Below are 19,153 nucleotides of genomic sequence, written 5' to 3' on the forward strand. Positions count from 1 at the left end.
TGTTTACACGCTGATGGATCCAAAACAACGGCATGCTGGTACTCATCGTTTTGTTCTTCCAAGTTGGCAGGCAGCTTTTCATGTGATGAGTCCTTAATGAGTTTGATTCCCACAATGACCCGAGCCGATGTACCGGGGGGTCGGGTTCAGGGTCAGACACTTTGAATGTTGCACGGGTTGAACTGATATTTAAACCAGACTGAAGTTATTGGATCTTTATTAGAGGTGTTCTTTGGCGGACGTCTCTGCATTCCTCGGAAGCAGACGGCAACTCTACCTGGATACAGTAAAGGTGCAAAGCTGCAGACGCCCCCTGAGGCCGACGACACATCCTGCTATCTCTACTTGCTCCTCCTCGCCGCCTCCCTCTTTGTGCTGCTCTGTCAAACTCAACTAATCAGGAGAAGCTTTTTCAAAATGTAACATGTTTGATGTACATTTGACGATTTGACCCCCCCCCCCCCCCCCCACGTCTGCTTGGATTGTTAATGTGTATGAATTTATCTCCTCCCACACCATATTGGCAGGTGTGTCTCATCTGTATGTAAGCCACATTTAGCCGAGCGTGTTATTAGTGCAGACATTTAAAAAAAAAAAAAAAATGGTTGTGTGTTTGTGACTGTTTGCTGAGCTCTGGTGTCTGATACTTTTTCTCACATCTGTGATGTCCTGCAGGCTATCCAGGCGGGTATCCTGCCACGGCTCCCACCTATACACCCAACCTCTATCAAACAGGCAGTCCTGGGTATCCACCAGGTAAGGCCAGCCACTGTAGTCACATGGTGACAGTAAACGTGCAGGCAGAACCAACGTTGTTGTTGTTTGGATCCCATTGAGATGAAACCAATAATTCAGAGAGCATGGAATTGCTGTCTGTTCCTGGTTCGTTTGCTCCACCAGAACAATATTCAAAAAATATCTTGCTTAGGCGTAATCATTGTCGCCACTCCCTTCACACTTTGAGGAACGTCTCTGTGGGAAATGAAAATCAGCGCGTCTGTTAAGACTGAGATGACACTTAATGTGCTGAATTAATTCCGCACAAGTCAGACGAGCTATTTGCTGCTGCACTGAATCTGCCTTTGCTTATGTAACATATTCTTAATTAAAGGCCAAGTTGCTTCTGTTTTGTTGGGATTCTAAGTTGATTTGAAAATGCAGTCCAGATGTAATCCAACATGTGGCTCACTCCAGTCTATTTTCAGCAATAAGACTGTTGTTGCAGCTCCAGAGAGGCTGTGATGACGTGAAGGCAGTAAAGTGATGATCCCCCTCTGAAGGGCATCGGTGATGAAAGGGATAGGAAGCCGGCCATTAACGGCCCCACAGCAGCAGATAGGTGCTCTGCTGGGGCTCAGTGGCTGCCCCATGTGACCGATGGGAATAACGGTTGTCTCAATGCTTTCACGATGCATGTCTGGATGGATGTAGTTCAGTCTGATGTTGAGCTTTTCACTCCAGAAGCCCAGATAATCTATAAAGATCTCAATTAGGATTATTGTCTTTCCATGTGAATGCTGTTTATTTTTAGATCTTCTACAAGCTTTGTATTTATCACTCAACTAATTGGTACAAACATCATGTAGAGATAGATAATCCAAGATCAGACTCGGATGCATGAGACACAAAACAAAGAAAAGGGAACAGAAGAAAACATTCAGTCAATCTGAGCAAAGGGTTGACAAAAAAAGGGAAATAAAGTAGTTAAAACAAATTAGTGCTCTATAATTTAATCTTAAAAACCAAGAAGTATGCAGATGGATTAGGTGCTAAACTGGTTAAAAAAGACCTTTTGTGTGTTTTGTGGGAATATCTCAAAATGAATAAAAGTGTTCGTTTCAGAATACTTGATGTTGATTGTTGACCGAATAAAAATGTATTGAAAAGTTTTACTGCAATTATTAAAGCAAGCACCGGATTCTTTAAAGCAGGTGGACACAGATGGCTACTTTAATGGTCCCCTTGTTCTGAATTAGATGCATCTTGGTGTGGCAGAATTCTAGAATTCATTTGTGCTGCTTTTGAAGCTTATCCCCTCCCCCAGTTTGCTTTTTATCTTTTTGAAGTCTAGGAAAATATTAGGTTTGCTTTGGTGCAGCTTCATCCTGCTTTATTCCGGCAGGAGACTTGAACGTAATTATTGAGACTGTTGTTTAAATATTTCCTTTTTTTTAAAAAAATGTAACTCTCGATATCTTAGTCTCCGTCCTGCCACGCCGCGTGGTGAAAGTAGATTTGCTTCCTAGACGAAAGCTCCTCCAGAAGAGCCAGCTGCGATGTGTTGATTAGAAACACATCTTGGTCAACGGCATGAATTGCTCCAAACCATTCGAATAGACAAACTGTTTGCTATCAGCAGGGTTTGTGGGTAATTGTCACGCGCCATTGTCCTCCAACGCGAGGGCAAAGAGTGTGTGCGACAGTATGCAGACAGACACGTGCAGGTTTAGACACACAGAAGCTCCAGCATCTCTTTGTTCCCTTGTCCTTGTGCAAGAGGAACGCTTTCATAAGCCTCCACAACAGCACCTAGCTAGTAGCATGTTTGACCTTCAGGCTCCTCCTCGTGGCCGGTCGGGTGTACTGCACCGCACAGAGGAGCCACTGAACAGCAGACATGAATAAGAGGCCTTCACTGTTCTGCGATTGATCTTGTGCTTTTCGGATTTTTAGTAAATATAGTGCCAGGAAAAAAGAGGTGTCTGTGCTTAAATCAGAGTGGCGTGTTTCTTTGCAGTTGAGTTTTTGTTGTTGTTGCTGTAAAAACAGAAATATGTTATAGAAACTACACAGCTGCTTCCCAGTTTAAAAAATATATATATACGGTAGTATCCATGGTGAGACTCGCGTTTTAAGGCACCAACATTTGACTACTGTTTTAAGATGGCATCACTTCTCCATCTGGTGGAATGTTTAGGAAATGTAAAAACAAAAAAAAGGTGAAGTGGCATCTAACCTTCGGTACCTTCATGTCTGAGTAGAATGATTCTTAAAACATGCAGCAAGCATATCAAGATGATTATTTTCCTGTATTGAGGCACTGAATCAGAAAACCTTCGTTCTTTTTTTAACAACAATGCATCACGTGTCTTCGTGCTTGCGAGAGGGGGTGTTGTGACTCAGAATAACAACTTCCCTCTGCAGAGCTCTCCAGAGCATTGCAGCCTCTGTATGCTCACGGTGGCGTCTAAGCATTCAGCAGCTGACGATAAAATCTCCCTCAGTCCGAGTTATTCTAACAGTGGTGCGTAGAACAGGGGCTAGAAGGGCAAACATGCTAATTTAGCAGTTTCTGCATGTTTACGAAAGGAAAGTCTTGACAGTGAATGAAGTGGATTGCTCAACAGTATTTTAAATCTTCCTTCCATTTTTGTATTTTTCCATTTCATTTTTAGGATATACTTCAGCGGGCACCCCATACAAAGTGTCCCCCACTCAGTCAAATGGAGCGCCCCCTCCCTACACCCCGACCCCCACCCCCTACCCAACAGCAATGTACCCCATCCGCAGTGCCTACCCTCAGCAGAACTTATACGCACAGGTAAGGTCTTCCTTCTATTTATTGATATTATTAAATGGCAATAAATGTGCAGTGTGTGTGATGTAATCAGCCTTTTTTCTTTTCTTACGCAGCATCAAAATGTGTTTAATGCAAATTTATCTAATCTAATGCCTACCGGTAATAATATCAGGATCAGAAATCCGTTGTAAAAGGGTCCTTTCATATCCTTGGAAAACCCCTGCCGGTTTTGGAAATTGATTTAAAAAGCAGTGTCTTAGTCTGAGATTCAGTTATAAAGCGTCAGAAGAGCCGGCGTGTCCCTGGTACCTTTTTTTTTTTTATCTTAAGGGCAAAATTGTGAGAAGGAAAAAATGAAATGAAAGTCGCGTCGGTCTGAGTGTTTTCTGTCTAATTCTCTTAAACTCTTGAAAGAATTCTTGATATATAAACTCCATTTAATAACCTTAACCCCCCCCCCCCCCCCAATCCCCTGTGTCTGTCCCTGCAGGGAGCCTACTATACCCAGCCGGTGTATGCGGCTCAGCCACATGTCATCCATCACACCACCGTGGTGCAGCCAAACAGCATCCCCTCCACAGCCCTCTACCCCGCCCCCGTCCCCGTGACCGCACCCCGCAACAACGGCATGGCTGCCATGGGGATGGTAGCTGGGACAACCATGGCCATGAGCGCAGGTAGGTCCAGAAGCGCTGTCGATACGGCGAGGAGTCTCAGACAGACTTGTGCAGACTCGTTTTTTTTTTTTAGCTCTCGCTCACTGAATGTGTGTGATCGAGTTATGTTGATGCTTTCTGTCGTGTTTAGAACTAGAGTAAATTCTGTGTAAAGTAAATGTGTACCGGCACTTAATGGCGGGACGCGGGACCAGCAAGCCTTCCTTGGTCAGTGTGTTAACGCCGCTATCCTGCAGGCACCCTGCTGACAACGCCCCAGCACGCCCAGATTGGAGGACACCCAGTAACCGTGCCAACCTACAGGCCCCAAGGGACACCTGGGTACAGCTACGTACCGCCTCACTGGTAGAGCCCGCCTGTCGCGTGAGTGATTCCGTCCTCCGTCTGCTTCCCACAGCCCCATCTTCTCCTCCTCTTCGCTCTCGGACAAACTGTCGTCGTCTGACCTTTCCATCCACCGGTCTTCTTCGCAGACGCCGATCCCTGGCGGCCTTTTGAATCCGTCACCAATGTGAGCCTCTGCTCTTCTTCCCCAACAGATCTGGAGTCCATCATCGTATGCAACTTCTCAATCTCACACGGGCTCCCACCGGTAACCACAGGAACTCGGCACCTGTCTGCAAGAACAAAAACAACAACTAAAGTGCAACAGCCACTTTACTATTATTATTGTTCAAAATTCTCTAACATTTTTCCAAAAGCTGCTTTTTGTTTTTCACACCGTTCATTTGCCAACCAGTCATTACCTTATTTTTTTATTTTCTTTCCTTTTTTTTTAATCGCTTTCTTTTGCTGCGTCCATTTGGAACTCCAGAAGGACTCTCGGCCAATCACAGGTGTCATCTGTTCCCGTTTCCGTGTCGTGCTGGTGTGCGTCTGGTCCTTCCTACCGCTGCTCGGTTAGCTGGAAAGTTATTAGGCACTTATCCCTCATCGTCTTCATCCGTCACATCAAAGACTTATTGACTTATGCTGCCAAATTTTCTAATGACAAACTATCAGCACAGGGTTTTAACACGAGCAGGACTTTCCTTTCGTCAGGTTATTAGATTCATTTTATATCGCTCCTTCGTTTTTTTTATTGGCGGGTTTTCTTTTCCTGCCTTCGTTCTTCCTCTGTTTCATCCACTTTATTTTAATCTCAGTTGTCTTCCAGCACGTCGCGGTCTGTCCGGCAGTCGTCAGGCCATCATATGTCCCGTTCCATGTTCTCGCGCGTGTGATGTCGTCATGAGCAGCGAGCTTACTGGTCATTCCCCTTCCTGTTGTGTTCCCGTTGGCATTTAGTAACCAGGTCAGAGTTGGAAGACGAGACCCTCTGAATGCTACATGCTATGCAGACTGGTATTTTGTGGCACTCAAAATCTTAACCTTAATGTAGGTTGGTCCATTTAGAAAGTGTACAGATATTTATAATTAACATATACAATAATTGCCACACACACACACACACACACACACGCACGCGGGGGCTCCTGTGGTGTATCGCGGAACATATGCTGACTTAGTGGCACCGGCCGTACAATAACGTGTGCGTGGCAGAGGAGGAGTTTAAGGGATTCAGAAAGAGGAGAGCAGGACGAGACGGTGAAGCGTAGAAGCGTTCGGTCGCTGCATTTGAATGCACAAACACAAAACACGTCTGACTTGGTGGTTCCAACACGTGACGCTGCCATCTCTTCCTCCTCCCGTCTTCCAGATGGAAACGTCAAACGCTCCATAGATCGAATCCCAAACTCTTTACATGTAGTCCAGTCCGATGCATGTGCTGATTGACTGATGGGATTCAGTCCACGGGTCCATTCCACTGTGCCGTTAGTGCTGAAGTGACCAAACCAACGACATGCGTGGTGGTTGCACCACTTGAGGAAGAGATTGAGTCCAGTCAGAAGGCTGTAACGAGCCCACACACCTGGTCCATGTCTTGGAGATTATTTTATTCTCAGAATTTGGTCCACTTTTTATGTGTTTTCTCTTTCGAATTGGAATTGTTCAGATTTTATGGCCAGAAAGAATATTAAGAAATAAAACCGAGAGTTTGGATCTGTGCTGCAGTACCACCGGTTAAACCGGTTCTGTCAAGTGGGGTGGGGGGGGGGGTCAGCTCACACAATTAATCCTGTGTGACCTTTCCTAGCTTCTCGGAGACTTTTTAGATTTTCAGTAATTTCTATGGAAGATTTGCTCCCCCCCCAGAGATACTGAAATCTACATTAAAGTATATTCTCCATTTTATATAAAGTCCAGCATGGAGCCTCATTTTATGATTATTTTTGATTGCTGAGGATAATAATTGAGCCGAAGAGACATGGACCACGCACAGCCATTTTGTGTCACCTTTATGCTTCGCATGGCATAAACTGTACGTACACGGAAAGGCATTGATGATGCATCGTAAACAAACACTACAAACACACTGTGTGGTGGGGTTTGATATTTAACCTGAGGCCTGTGGTATTTTTCAGGATTCAAAATAAAAAGGAGATTGAAATCACAACTTTGTAATTTGTAGAATACAGATTGGTGTAACAAAAAGCATTTAATGTGCAGGTATGTTGATGGAAGTGGTTTTATAATGCAATAAAATAAGAGGGAATGCCTCCAACTATTAACGTACAGTAACTATTTTGAATTGATTCTTTATTATTTTTTCTTGTCGTAATCCCTGAAATGTGGATTACAGGCTCCGTATGCGGCGACCATGAAATAATAAATACAGTTACTGCTAAGAAGTGTCGAGCATGTCAAAAATTTGGGTTTTGAATGAGTTTGTGAGGAAAACAATTGCACAGTACAAGACAAAAACAAACAAACTTGATGGCTGTAATTTAATGCCAAGTAGCAGGTACCTAGGATTTGTAGTGCAGGAGGGAGGATAAAGCAATTTATATTGTAATTAAGAATAAAACGATAAGGTCGATGTTTATACGCTAATAGGCTAATTCTCAAGACAATATTACATCGCGCTGCTGCTGTCGGACGAAAACTCCAACACTTGTATTTCTGGAAATATCAAGCAGATGTTTTCAACACGAGGATTATACAATGTTCTCGTACATTTAAATTCAAGCCGATAAAACTGAAACGAGCGACTGGATTTTCTTGCGACAGCAGTAATGTAACTTGTTTTATTAATTAGTAATGTAACTTGGATTTATTTAAACAACCACTACTCCGTCGGTATTCCTCAGTTAAATCTTGAGTTGTTTTTTTGTTTTTTTTCCCCTTAGGTCAAGTAAACATTATGGGTATGCATATTATTCAGGCGTATTTCACTATAGCATTGGAGCTGTTTAAAAAATAAAATGCAGTATATTTATACAGCAAGTGGTACAGTAATGTATTTCTAGCTAAGCATGGTTGCATCAGTGTGGCAGCTACTGTTTGTTTTAAGAAGTTTTTTTATTTTCTTTTTTCGTGCTCATTTCTGTCCACATATCAGTCGCTGAGGAGAGAAGTTAAGACCAAGGTCTAGTGGAAATTGTCGAGGCCAATTCCTCACTTTGTGTAATTATCTCCTGGTTTGACAGATCTTGAGGAAGAATTCGCAGCAGATCTGAAATGACGAGCATTTTTATTGGTCGACTGAAATAGGGGTTACCAGGATGCTTTTGGAAGACGTCTTTGCTGTCCATTTCAGTTCTGCGAGTGGACAGATGAACTGAGTGACATCTTAGAAACCCTCAGCCGCCACGCCTTCGTTCTGTGCCATATTTCTCCCAACCGTTTGTCAGTGTGTTCCTTTTTTTCCGGCGTATTCTGAGTTTGTTACGTGCTGCTTCCTGTAGATGTATTTTCCTAATGCTATTCTGTGTGTTGCGTTGTTATTAATGCATATCGCCTGATTCTCCTTTATCTTTAGTGCCGTATGTTCTGCGTTGTCCCTCTCATTCTCTGCCACGTCTCCCCTCAGAAGCCATTTTGCATCCCTGCAACCATTCAAGCATTTAGGTTTATCCCAAAGATGCACAATTGTTTTGTTGTTTTTGCTCTTTTAACCCTCTTTCTGGCCTTTTATTTGCTTTCAGTCTAACTTGTCGCATTGAACTGTAGAGCATCTTGCATTGTATTTTTGTTATTCCTTAAAACGGCCACTAGATGTCTCCACTGACGCCGTGGAAGTTATTTGAGGGTTGTCCTCCAAGGTTTCTTTTTCTTTACACATTTCAAAAATCCTAATTTTGGACTACATCCAAAAACCTGATGACAGATTCATATTTGGTTTTATCTCATAAGTAAGAATGCGTTTCTTTTTGGGCTGTGGTCCATTGCTATTCAACTTTTGGAACTCTTTTTTTTTTTCAAGGTGGAGACTGATGGATCATTTGGGAAATCTTTAGTGGGTTTCTTCAAACAAGATGGTGAAACTGCTTCTTCATTCCCCTCCATTCCTCCCCCTTTCATTTATTTCAATTTGCACTTCAGTGGAAATGGACAGTTTAACACTTGTGTTTATGTGGGGAAATGCAAAGTTGTCTTCAGTTTTACCAGATTTTTGTTGTCCATCCTTCAGTTCTTGGTGACATTTCTAAATGGTAACTTAAATAATTACTCTCCTGTTATTTCTGCAGAACCATTCATTACGCCTCCTCTTCTTGCATCGTCTTTTTTTGTTTTTTTTTGCCTTGTTAAGTCTTAGTTCTCATGAGTATATACTAAAACACTACTATCACACTGAATGGTAGGTTCTTAAATGTCTTTGATGTTCCGCTGCAGCTTTTTAATTTCAATTTGTCAGAGGTATCTCTAAGTTTAATTTGACACTAAATGTGATGCAAAAAGTGGAAATTCCTTGTCTTCCAAAAAAAAACAAGTAAAGAGGATATTTGTATCCACCGCCCCCCCACCCCACCGGATCGGGTATTAGGAACAACCCCATCTTTGGAAATTTTATTTTGGTACCCAGTTTGCACATGCTATGGTATATCTGTTACCGTAAGGTTGTGTTCGAAACAGAAGCCCAACGTCTGTTCAGCGTTGAGAGAAGTGAATTGTATGTTAGATATATGGTCCAGAGTGACCAGCGTCAGGCTTGTGATATGAAGTGTAAATCTGTTTGAATTCTGTTTTCTTACCTTTTTTTTTCTTTATTTTTTTTGTCGTTGAGGGTTTTTTTTCCTTAAAGATCAGTTAGTGATCTTAGTACTATAACTAAGCCAAGTTTGTAATTGTATATTTACTGTAAAATGTAGAACATTGAATAACTATTAAAATTTTCCTATAAAAGGAAGCTTGTCTTGTGAGATCTTTCTTTAAGCCATTATTTTATTCGTGATAATGTGTCAGATCAACGGACAACATCCTCGATTTGTGGACCAACGGCTGCTTTATGGGCCAGGAATGAACTTTAAGGGACAAGGCAGCGTGAAAGATTACTTTGAACAAGTCAAACTTCTCTGTGGTTTTGTAAATGTTACAGGAAGGACTTGCTGCACTGACGGGAGAGGATGTTAGTTGCCAGTAACACTATATATATATATATATATATATATATATATCCCTCCTGCAAGTTTCTAAACAACCAAAACACAAGGAAAAATATCACGTGATTAATTCTTAATTAGATGCTTAAATAGAAACTCCCTTTCATTATTTACAGGCGTAAATGTTAACAGTTCAGGCAAGATGAAATGTAACGGCGCCCCCTGCAGCCCCAGCTATCAACTGTTGTAATTTAGATTATTTTAAAAATAAACACGTCTTAAATTAATGTTCGTCAGATAAAACACCATTAAATGATTATTCTGAGTAAATCATTGAGTGACAATGCCAATTTAAAGTCCTAATGAGGCCCTTAGACTATATTTCAAGGATGGTTTTTATTACATTAAAAGGTTGAGTGGATGCGAGAAGAGATTAAAAAGTTATCTTATGTTGAACTATTGCACAAGCATTGCACAACTATTGTGAAGGGTGTGTGTCTGTCTGCACATGTTGTGCTACCAGTGATCACGCAGTCTTCAGGCCAAACAACGTCTCCATCGGGACGCTCTCTTTGGCGATGTGGGAACTCCAGGTCGATGGTGAAAGTCACTTTGGCTAAACTTTAGATCGATTAGTCCATTAACAAATGAACACATGTTCATTTGGTTTGATGTGTTTTATTTGGAACTTCAGGAACGTTTATCATTTATTCAAACGAGGCATTTCAAAACAGGAATTTTCTTTGTAATGCTTGAACAAAAATGAACACTCAATTGAAATCCATTAACAGGAAAATGTTAATAATTAACAAGACAACAAAATCTGCACGTCACAGATTATTTGGAACGGCTTCTGTTTCTCTAACGCCTTCGTGTTAAACTTAATACTCCTCTCCTTCCTCATCTCCCTCACCCTCGATGCTATCGACTCCAACCTCCTCATAATCCTTCTCCAGAGCCGCCATATCCTCCCTGGCCTCCGAGAACTCCCCCTCCTCCATCCCCTCGCCCACATACCAGTGGACGAAGGCACGCTTGGCGTACATCAGGTCGAACTTGTGGTCGAGGCGAGCCCAGGCCTCTGCGATGGCGGTGGTGTTGCTGAGCATGCACACGGCCCTCTGGACCTTGGCCAGGTCTCCGCCGGGGACCACCGTGGGCGGCTGGTAGTTGATCCCCACCTTAAAGCCAGTGGGGCACCAGTCCACAAACTGGATGGTGCGCTTGGTCTTGATGGTTGCAATGGCAGCGTTGACATCTTTGGGCACCACGTCGCCGCGATACAGCAGGCAGCAGGCCATGTATTTGCCGTGGCGAGGGTCACACTTCACCATCTGATTGGCCGGCTCGAAGCAGGCATTGGTGATCTCTGCCACTGACAGCTGCTCATGGTAGGCCTTCTCGGCAGAGATGACGGGGGCGTAGGTGGCCAGAGGGAAGTGGATGCGAGGATACGGCACCAGGTTGGTCTGGAACTCCGTCAGATCAACGTTGAGGGCGCCGTCGAAACGAAGGGAGGCGGTGATGGAGGACACGATCTGACCGATCAGCCTGTTCAGGTTGGTGTAGCTGGGGCGGTCGATGTCGAGGTTCCTGCGGCAGATGTCGTAGATGGCCTCGTTATCCACCATGAAGGCGCAGTCGGAGTGCTCCAGGGTGGTGTGGGTGGTCAGGATGGCGTTGTAGGGCTCCACCACGGCGGTGGACACCTGGGGGGCCGGGTAGATGGAGAACTCCAGCTTGGACTTCTTGCCGTAGTCCACGGAGAGACGCTCCATCAGCAGGGAGGTGAAACCGGAGCCGGTGCCGCCTCCGAAGCTGTGGAACACCAGGAAGCCCTGAAGGCCCGTGCACTGGTCAGCCTGAGGACGGAGGGGGGGGGCAAAGATCACGCATGAGATATGGTCACTGCATTTGTTTCTGCTGACCAAACGCCCACCAGTTTACGGATCCTGTCCAAGACGATGTCGATGATCTCCTTGCCGATGGTGTAGTGTCCGCGGGCGTAGTTGTTGGCGGCGTCCTCCTTGCCTGTAATCAACTGTTCTGGGTGGAAAAGCTGGCGGTAGGTCCCAGTGCGCACCTCGTCTAAGAGGAGGGGAGCACACACTGCAACAACTGCAGTTCACAACAATCAATGGCTGATGGAAAGAACATTTACCGATGACGGTGGGCTCCAGGTCCACAAAAACCGCCCGAGGGACGTGCTTCCCAGCCCCGGTCTCACTGAAGAAGGTGTTGAACGAATCGTCTCCTCCTCCAATGGTCTTATCGCTGGGCATCTGTCCGTTCGGCTGGATCCCGTGCTCCAGACAGTACAGCTCCCAGCAGGCGTTTCCGATCTGGACGCCAGCCTGACCAACGTGGATGGAGATGCACTCACGCTGTGGCAGGAGAAAACAAAACGTTACGGCTTCATTTAGCTGGAGACAATCAGTGCAATACAGTAAAAATGCATCCTGAAAAGGGGCAACACTCGGATCCGCCCCCTATCGGAGATGAGGAGTCGGTGCAGGAGGAGAGGCACCTCCCTGCTCCAGCGCGCCCCCCCCCCCCTTCCTCTTTTCATCCCTCACTCTCCCCATTTTGCAAAACGAGCACAAATACAAATCCTGTGTGGAATATCCCACCGGCTGTGGATCCAAAATCATATCGGATGTGGCAGCAAGTAAAGAAAAGATCACTCAAATCACAGCTGTGTGATTATTCATTATGAATAACAGAATAATAATAATCACGTCCAAAGGGGTCGAATGGTTGTTCATGTAGAGAACGTTTTCACTTGCCATGTAAAGAGCGGGATTATTTTACCATATTATTTAAGGCATTGTTTGCTGCTGCATCCAATAAATTGATAATGATCTCCATCCCCACCCAGTCTGCCCCCCCTCCCCGCCATGAAACAGGTTCCATCTCTACCATCCCTCCTCCTGTCAATCATGAGCAGCCCGTTTGTAGCCTCTAAAAGCCCATGTGCGCGTCTATGGGGCTTAATCTGGGGACAGAAACCCTCCGCGCCGCCGCGCACCGACTGGAGACACCGGCTGCTCCGCGTTCATTTCTACCGCTCAGAATGACCAGAGATCAAAAACAACTTACCATGGCTTCCTTTAAAGGTTAATGATCAAGTGGAAAACTAGAAGATTGGAAGAAAATGGCCGTGAAAGCCGGTGTGTCCGTGCGTCGCGTGGCGTGCCCAACGGGGACGATGCAACTACTGCTGAACGGGAAGGCGGCGGCGCCCGCGTTTTATAGGCGGGGGGGGGCGCCCGGTGCGGCGGCGGGATGAACCGTTCATTCTCGTTATCCCGGATCTTTGGAGGAGAATAAAGCTTTAGTGTGGCGGTGAATCTGGGCCTTGAGGATGCGCAAAGTTGTCTACAAATATGAAATAAATCATTTAACGACAAAATAAATAACTGGATCTCATGTATTATGCATCTGCATGCATCCATTGTTCCTCTGCAGTGATGTCATTCTGTGTGGGTTGATCACGTGACTTCTGTCCTGCCTGTCTCTGCTGTTCAAGATGGACTCTGCTTCTGGCCAGTTTGAGGAATGGAAATTGCCTCAATTGCATTTCATATGACAAAATGTTTGGAAATGAAGGATTTGAAAATCACACTCTGGCTTCAGCATTCAAACGAACTGCTCCTCCTCCTCCTCCTCCTCCTCTTCCGCCTCTCGTTGCAGCAGCTGCCAGACAGGGAGTGTCTGAGCAGCTGAGAAGGAGAATGGGAATGCTAGAGAGATGGGAGCGGTCCATCATGGCTCGAAAGCGACCGCACTGCCTCCTGCAAACAGGGAACATGACAACATGAGCAAAAGCTCGATAACATCCAGATTCAAGCAGAGAGAAAAGGCAAGACGGGAAATAAAGGGAGACATTAACATAAAAAAACCCAATGTTTTCAAGCTAAGAACCGCTTTCACGGATTCAGAAGCTGCTCCGTGGAACTCATCTTAATCTGGGTTATTCCCAGCTGCTCCACATTCACCGAGGTAAATATTCCTTCCACTGGGACCAAGTGCTGTCATGGCGTCCCCTCTGTTGTTAGCAACCGGGTTGCTTTGCGGCCTGTGGGTTTGCCGGGCTCCTCTCTGGGACCACTAAAGCACAATTTATGGTCTTTCTTATTGAACTTTTAAGACAGACACCGAAATCACATCCAGCAACGTAACCGCCTCGCGTTTCTGTGGCACAATGGATGAGCTGCCATGTGAACAACTGCTGAGGTGTATTGTGTTGCCATGGAGCCCTCTGGGGCCCCAGAGTCCCCGGCCCGTCACCCCGACATGTTTTTTTTTTTTTTTTTAACATTGGTGTCGTAAGAGGGCAGACTGGACGTCGAGGTGGAAGATCTGGGAAAAGAAACGGCAGAAGCTCAGCACACGGGAGGCTACTCCGACCCTGTAAAATGGGTCATGTGACTTGGAGATAAAGCAGGTCTGTGAGGATTCTAGGCTGTATCCAGGCAACCGTTAAATCCTTGGAGGATGGAGGGGGGGGGGGGGGGGGGGGCGTCTGTCCCTCAGCCTGTCCCTCTTCTGCGAGGGTGAAGTTTGACCTCTTTTATCTCGCTCAGACTGAAACGGTGATGAGAAAACTTGAAATAAAATCACATGTGAACAAAATGAAATGGAAAATGTTTGACAAATTACATGAAGGAGCAAAAATTATGAAGCATCAAAAACAGAACGAATCAAACAGAAATGAGATCTCAAGCTACTCCTGACGTTTTGTATGAACTGGAGACACATTTTATTGATGCTGCGTCGTGGCAGGATGTCAGATGAAGGCAGCATCAGTACCGGATCGTGGTGCGATTTGTCTCAAGGAGCTTTAAAATCGATCACAATGAGTTGACTCTTTTCAGACATGAGTCCACTATGAGGCCTGCTGGCATTTAAAAATAGCCAACACTTATGACAAGCGGTCTTATTGTAACATTTTGTCTCTCGACAAAGGGCAAACCCCTGTTTAAAACTGATTTATACTTTAATCAGCTCACGCTATCTATTTTCAAAATGGCGGACCAGGCCTGTCTGAAACCGCCATTACGCAGCATTTTCTTTACAATGAGTAGCACCAAGCTATAGCAGAGTAATGGTCACGGAAGGATGGAAGGATGCGGGTGGGGCTCGAGAGCAACGTTCCCTCTAATTATTCACGTGTCTGAGCAAACACACGAACTCTCTGAGCAGACCCTTGGACAAATGTGAGCAGCATCGTAACAATACATTTTATGTTGAACGCAAACCTCAAAGTGCACAAGAGTATAAACAACATTAAAAGGAGATAGAATCAACAAATAAATCAGATAAAGTTAACAAGCAAAGGAGGTACGAATGTGTTTTTCTAAACAAGTATACAGAAGAGGAAGGGTGTTAACTGTGGATGAGGAGTATATATATTTATTTATTATTATATATTTTATGGTTTATTAATTCAAGTATTTATGTTGAATATGTTTCTATAAACTGAATAATAATTAGAAAGAACCTTCCTCGGATCTAAGGCAAACACACACACAAAAAAAAGAGTCCTGTTTTCACAACAACGTGAGCGTTCTTCGGCACCAAGCAGATTCACACATCCACATACATAATATTTTTGTTCTGCTTGAGTTCCGGTTCCGGGTCGCTTTTATTGACAAAGGTCGAGGGGTGGGGCTTAGCTGGTTGCATACATTTTCTCTGCCCACCCGATGGGGCTGTTGCTCTCAATAACAGTTTAGAGGAAATGGAAATATTCTTAAATTATTCTAACAGAATCTTTTTAAAATAAGTATTCCACTTATTCCTACTCCTTTTTCGAACTATGTGCTGCATTTTGTTATGTCTTTTTTTAATCTGTATTTCTTTCTTTTGTATGTACAAATACTTACATATTTTTCTACATGTTCGAAAATAAAATTAATTGATTCATTCATTCATTCATTCATGTGTGCACTGTGGTCAGGAGAGAGTCCTGGAACTACTTGTCTGCAAAATACAGTATATAACCAACTTTGTCCTGTGTCCTTCTCACGTCTCCAACGGTTGGACACGTTATCCAGGTTGATGTCCTCGCCTGCCTGCAGCTTTGACTTTATACGCATCGGCTGGTCCAAACACTCAAACCAACCAAATTTGGATGTAGAAGCCTTTCACAGTAAAAATAAATAAATACGCAGCTCCAGAAGGAATCGGGTCTAATTATATGTGTTTGCAAATAACTCTTTAACATGCATTAATGGACAGACATGCTGCGAATGGACACATGATCCGCTGCTCCAAGTGAAATGACAGCAGCAGACACAGAGATAACTTAAAAACACGACTGAAAGAGCAGATTTAAAGATAAGAACATTCTAATCTAGACAGACCTTACGAAATCTGCAGATTAGCCTTGTTGAACTTCACTTCCTCGTCTGCACACGTCCCAGTTTCAACATGACAGAGGAGGTTTGTCCGGAAGGAGACGTCTGCTCCTGTGCTGTTAATCATTTCAGTCACTTGACCTTCGGTTTGTAGATCATTTTCCTTCTCAAGCAGAAGTATTTATTCCCATGGCTGTATTGTGATCTGTCTGTATGCTGCACTTGGTCTGTATGCTCTCTTATCAGTTCATTTTATATTTATCATCCAGAAAGACACATTTTCCATGAATGACAAAGACTAAATAGACTTTAGTTTGAAAACACGACTATTACTTCTGTTGACAGCATATTTCATGTAATTTTGAATTCTGAAAATTTTCTGCAGCTGCATTTGATCAGATATATTCTGAGCAGGAAGTAACAAGAGTTACAAAATCTAATGAGACACAAGACAACCGGTTCATATGCGCTGATGTGAATGAGGAAATAACAACCTGATTTATTCTGTTCCTCATTATATTTTAATCATTATCAAAATTTAAACAGACTCAGAAAAATGAGCAGCTTGTTTTCTTTTTTCTTTTTCCCTTTGAGCAGCGCGTTAACAGTGTAGGCCCGGGCGGAGTTTAGTTCCACATAAAACAGCTCCGAGCGTGTTCCTCCTTCACACTTAACGGTCCTCCTCCTCCTCCTCCTTGGACTGGCCTGAGAAGGAGCCTGACTTCAACCATGGCTGCTGGGCCCCCCTCGTGTTGACGCTACCTCATAAATATTGTTGTCATTAAGGTAAGTCCTTGCTTTTGGATCTGGACTGTTTATTTGCGCTCATTACCTGTGGATCAATCCTGCTCATTTGTCTTTTATGAACTCTGTTTCTCTCTCTCTCTCCACCTGCCAGATTTGTTTTCCCTTAATTAGATTATTTCCTATTAAAGACTGGAATCTTGACCCAGTGGCTTCTTTGCAGGCTCGTAAATCTTTATAGTGTCGGTCTGTGGTTCCCCAACATTTTCACATCAAAGAACCCCAAAGCCTATTTGTCTTCCTCTTCATCTGCTTACCTGGGTCCGTGTCATAGGGGGGGGGGGGGCTCTTTTGGGAGGATACCGAGGCGTTCTCCTGCAAGATGAGACACATGGTCTCCATCTTGTCCTGGGTCTTCCCCGATTGGTTCTAGTTTTAACATCCTGGCCGTAACATCAGGAATATTTTGCGTGGGCATGTGTGAAGAACTGGGACACTTGCCACTTGCTGTGTTTTTATTGAAAATTCCGGTCAGTCCGGCCTCTGTGGTGTTTTTGTCTCTCTGACTGGGAATAGATTAATGTAGCACCAGAGTGGAGACGCTCAAGGACGGAGAGGTGATCGAGAGCGAAACCCAACAGGCTGTTACCGGGACAAAGTTAAACGAACGTTCATTATCTGAGTGAGTAAATAATCCACAGGCCACAAACACGCCAGACGAGAAGCGCTATTAAATGGATAGTTTAAATCTTAATTCTCTGATCCGGGTGGGATTAGAGGAAACACTCCTACGTCCCATCTCAAATTGGAACCGTAATAACCAAAGCTAACGGCAAAAAAAAGACCACATGACTATCCAGGAATGTCAAATGCACTCTGGAATAACTCTGACAATCTTCATTTCTTTTTGTCTAATATTTTACTTCACCTCCTCCTGCTTTTACCAAAAGGTGCATTCACTTCCCCTCAGCGCTGCAACGCCCACGGCAACAGCCGCCGCAGGGTCCGGCTAACTGCTACTTACTGCTCTGTTAAGCATTTGATTACTGTACCTCAGCAGAGGTTAACAATCAAGCCGTTATAGAAACTTACCGCGGCTATTTCTCCAGCAACTTTAGTATAAATAGAATCATTAACAGTTGCCAGTCAGGAGTTTAAGTGAGGTTTCAGTGAGGATTGTTTTTTTGGCCTTACTCAGATGTAAAGGAGGATACAGTAGATTCCACGACAGTGGCGCAGGAAGTCAGCTGCTCCTCGCAGCTTAAGACCTCCGCAGCGTTGGTACAGAATGGCCTATTTGATGTCAAGGTTAAATTGCACACGCTCCTGATCACACGCCAGACAAGAGTTCAGCATCTGCTTTCTGAAGGAAGTGGAATAAGGAAATGTAGCCTTATGATCATTCTGGACAGAACGACACGCAGGAATCAGTGCCTCCGTTTCCCTTAATGTGGCGACCATTATTCTGATTTCAGTATTACTTTCTGCAACATGCACTTTCTTCATTCCTTCTCCTCTCCTGAGTTTAGTATCGAGACCGAAATATTGAATCCACAATAATAAGACATCTGTTTGCCAGAAACACCTTAAAAGGTGTAAATGTAGCTTCCTGGAGTTAATTTAATTTGAAGGCATGATCTCTGTTAACACTGTTAAATAAACGAGTGTTTTATTACGAGTAGCGCAACGTCAGGATGATAGGGAAAGTGGAATTTAGCAGCTTTCAGTTTTTGGCGCGGACTCCGCTGTTTTCCTCCAGAAAGTCTTTGATCAGAAGGTTTAACGTGTTTCACGCAAAGCTGCCAAAAGTACCAGTTTGTGGGCAGAAGGAGTTGCACCGAGTCATTGGGAACAAGCAGATGATTCTTTCAGGACTGCAGTGACACAGACTGTTAAATGTCTGCAGATGCCAATGAGCAATGCTTTAATTGTTGTTTGCTGTTGGTGTCTGGCTGGAGCAAACAAGTGGCTTGTTGTGGACTTCATTCCACACGCAGCTCTCGTTTTTAATGCCATGAGAATCTCAACTAAAAATAGTGAAGACGCAATGATTTCTTTCCGTTATTGTTTCAGAAACCCAATATTTTTCATGCATTGGCTTGTGTTATGAATACCAACGAGCACAAAAGTCGTGCGACTTCACCTCGGAATGGACTGATGGGAAGTTACCCCAATGGATAGCAGCCATGACGGACATGACGAACCCCGACTAGTTAATCCCTGTCTGAAACTTAGTGACTCCTACTTCCGCGAAGCGCACATACATGAGGAGAAACTCTAAAACACAAAACATGTTCCTAAAAAGGCCCATAAAGGCAATAATTAAGGCAGTAACGAGATGCGGATCAAACACGCTCTCTGCTCTGACACACACTTTTCAGATGGAGGGGGCTGGTTGTGAAACGCCATGAGTCACTGTCTACCCCC

At 44.2% G+C, this 19,153-nt stretch overlaps 2 protein-coding genes across 2 annotated transcripts; one reads left to right on the forward strand and one right to left on the reverse strand.

Moving 5' to 3' along the window:
* Window positions 1–671: 671 nt before the first annotated feature.
* Window positions 672–4,859, forward strand: LOC137912664 (protein FAM168A-like; the record flags this gene model as incomplete). Its single annotated transcript, XM_068756805.1, has 5 exons — window positions 672–756; window positions 3,396–3,541; window positions 4,011–4,197; window positions 4,434–4,560; window positions 4,737–4,859. Coding segments are annotated over 4 exons (531 nt in total), but the record flags the coding sequence as incomplete, so codon positions are not given.
* Window positions 4,860–10,501: 5,642 nt separating this feature from the next.
* LOC137912669 (tubulin alpha-1A chain) lies at window positions 10,502–11,917 on the reverse strand. Its single transcript, XM_068756810.1, has 3 exons — window positions 11,782–11,917; window positions 11,560–11,708; window positions 10,502–11,482 (listed from the first exon to the last, which is right to left on the reverse strand). Exons 1-3 carry the CDS (start codon window positions 11,900–11,902, stop codon window positions 10,502–10,504), a joined length of 1,251 nt encoding a protein of 416 aa, XP_068612911.1. The 5' UTR covers window positions 11,903–11,917.
* Between the last annotated feature and the right edge of the window lie 7,236 nt (window positions 11,918–19,153).

The sequence above is a fragment of the Brachionichthys hirsutus genome, unplaced genomic scaffold (genome assembly GCF_040956055.1).
Source record: "Brachionichthys hirsutus isolate HB-005 unplaced genomic scaffold, CSIRO-AGI_Bhir_v1 contig_769, whole genome shotgun sequence".
Lineage (NCBI taxonomy): Eukaryota > Metazoa > Chordata > Actinopteri > Lophiiformes > Brachionichthyidae > Brachionichthys > Brachionichthys hirsutus.

What these genes read in the sequence shown, in the direction of transcription:
- LOC137912669 (XM_068756810.1), bottom strand. Translation starts at nt 11,902, where the DNA reads ATGCCCAGCGATAAGACCATTGGAGGAGGAGACGATTCGTTCAACACC. An exon ending in CCTGGAGCCCACCGTCATCG is followed by an intron (nt 11,709 to 11,781) that starts GTAAATGTTCTT and finishes CCCTCCTCTTAG; the next exon opens with ACGAGGTGCGCACTGGGACC. An exon ending in TGGACAGGATCCGTAAACTG is followed by an intron (nt 11,483 to 11,559) that starts GTGGGCGTTTGG and finishes CTCCGTCCTCAG; the next exon opens with GCTGACCAGTGCACGGGCCT.